Source organism: Plasmodium reichenowi, chromosome 11 (assembly GCF_001601855.1).
Source record: "Plasmodium reichenowi strain SY57 chromosome 11, whole genome shotgun sequence".
Classification (NCBI taxonomy): Eukaryota; Apicomplexa; class Aconoidasida; order Haemosporida; family Plasmodiidae; genus Plasmodium; species Plasmodium reichenowi.
Genome location: NC_033656.1, coordinates 437,505 through 439,932, shown reverse-complemented (window position 1 = coordinate 439,932; position 2,428 = coordinate 437,505). Strand labels below are relative to the sequence as shown.

At 20.7% G+C, this 2,428-nt stretch overlaps 1 protein-coding gene across 1 annotated transcript; it reads left to right on the top strand.

Annotated features, from left to right (window-relative positions):
* Nucleotides 1–77: 77 nt before the first annotated feature.
* On the top strand, nucleotides 78–1,604 carry PRSY57_1112400 (mitogen-activated protein kinase 2; the record flags this gene model as incomplete). The annotated part of the gene is made up of 1 exon (XM_012908089.2): nucleotides 78–1,604. The coding sequence occupies one exon, from the start codon at nucleotides 78–80 to the stop codon at nucleotides 1,602–1,604; it is 1,527 nt and encodes a 508-aa protein (XP_012763543.2).
* Nucleotides 1,605–2,428: the final 824 nt, after the last annotated feature.

Sequence of the window (2,428 nt, the reverse complement as noted above, 5' to 3'; positions counted from 1 at the left end):
CTAACCTTTTGTGAATATCACCAATTGTTAGCATCTCAGTAAAATCTTTAAATAAAGAAATAATTTAATATTTTATCATGTTAAAAAAAAAAAAGGATTACGAAAATGCTGATTTAGAGGACTACAATACCAAAGAGATAAAGGGATATTCAAAAGTTGGGAACGAAAAAAATATTAAAAAAAAAATGACTTCTATAAAAGAGTCTAGTAGTAGAGATGAAGAAGAAGAGGATGCTAATGAAAATAAAAATATTAAAAAATTTAAAGAAGGTAATAAAAAAGACAATATTTCAAAAAATTGTAATATTGTTGAAAAGAAAAATAATAAAAGCAAAGAAGAGAAAATAAATATCAAAGAAGCTATTATTAAAAATGTAAAGGTACCCGATAATTACGAAATAAAACATTTGATTGGTAGAGGATCCTATGGATATGTATATTTAGCTTATGATAAAAATGCAAATAAAAATGTGGCTATAAAAAAGGTTAATAGAATGTTTGAAGATTTAATAGATTGTAAAAGAATATTAAGAGAAATAACAATATTGAATAGATTGAAGAGTGATTATATTATAAGATTACATGATTTAATTATTCCTGAAGATTTATTAAAGTTTGATGAGTTATATATAGTATTAGAAATTGCAGATTCTGATTTAAAGAAATTATTTAAAACACCAATATTTTTAACAGAACAACATGTAAAAACAATATTATATAATTTATTACTAGGCGAAAAATTTATTCACGAATCAGGTATAATACACAGAGATTTAAAGCCAGCTAATTGTTTATTAAATCAAGATTGTTCAGTAAAGATATGTGACTTTGGTTTAGCTAGAACAATTAATTCAGATAAAGATATTCATATTGTTAATGATTTAGAAGAAAAAGAAGAAAATGAAGAACCAGGTCCACATAATAAAAATTTAAAAAAACAATTAACTAGTCATGTAGTTACTAGGTGGTATAGGGCACCAGAGCTTATATTATTACAAGAGAATTATACAAATTCTATAGATATATGGTCGACTGGTTGTATATTTGCTGAACTATTAAATATGATGAAGAGTCATATAAATAATCCAACTAATAGATTTCCCTTATTTCCTGGATCTTCTTGTTTTCCTTTATCACCTGATCATAATTCAAAAAAAGTTCATGAAAAAAGTAACAGGGATCAATTAAATATAATATTTAATGTAATAGGTACACCACCAGAAGAAGATTTAAAATGTATAACAAAACAAGAAGTTATTAAATATATTAAATTATTTCCTACAAGGGATGGTATAGATTTGAGTAAAAAATATTCATCTATATCTAAAGATGGTATAGATTTATTAGAATCCATGTTACGATTTAATGCTCAAAAAAGAATAACTATTGATAAGGCTTTATCACACCCTTATCTTAAGGATGTAAGAAAAGAAAATTTAGAAAATTTCTCAACCGAAAAAATAATACTTCCATTTGATGATTGGATGGTTCTATCAGAAACACAACTTAGATATATTTTCTTAAAGGAAATTCAATCATTTCATGCTGATTTAATTATACCTGCAAAGTTAAATATACATCAAAAAAGTTTCTACAATATGTAAGCATAATTTTTATCTATACAAAAATAGAAGGAATGAAGGAATATTTCATTTTAAATTTTATAAATAACAAATATATAATAAATATATTATATATATATATATATATTATATAATTTTTATATAAATATAAATGTACTCTTCATATTTGTCTTTTTATTTTTTTTATTTTTTTTAAAAATCACATTTTTTATTAGTGTTCACTATATTTACAAATTAGAAACACATTATATGCCTATAACACCTTTTCCAAAAAAAAAGAAAAAATAATATTTTTTTACATTTTTAAATGATATGTTCATTTATGATTCTTTTTCTTTGATTATGGACTTTTATATTTTTTTACCCAGACATTAAATGTAAACAATTTTCAATTATCACGAAATATATGTACCCCTTAATAAATTATACAAAAAAAAAAAAAATATTATATATATATATATATATATATTTTTTTGTCATTTTTTATGTGTCCCGCTTGAATAAATTAAAAATATATATCTTATACATTTATATATAAAAGATTAAAAAAATAACATATATTTTTCTTTACTCTTATGCATGTCTTAGTCACAAAAATGAAAAAATATAATTATAATAATATGTATTTTATAGATTATATATACTAATCTTATTATTATTTTTTTTTTATATTAACTTATTTGAATCATTATTTACAAAAAAAAAAAAAAAAAAAAAAATAAAGGACAAAAAAAACTCGCGAATTATAATTTATACATGTATATTATTAAATATACATAATATATTGTTATGTATTATAATATATATATATATATATATATTTTTTTTTTTTTTTTCTTTATGAG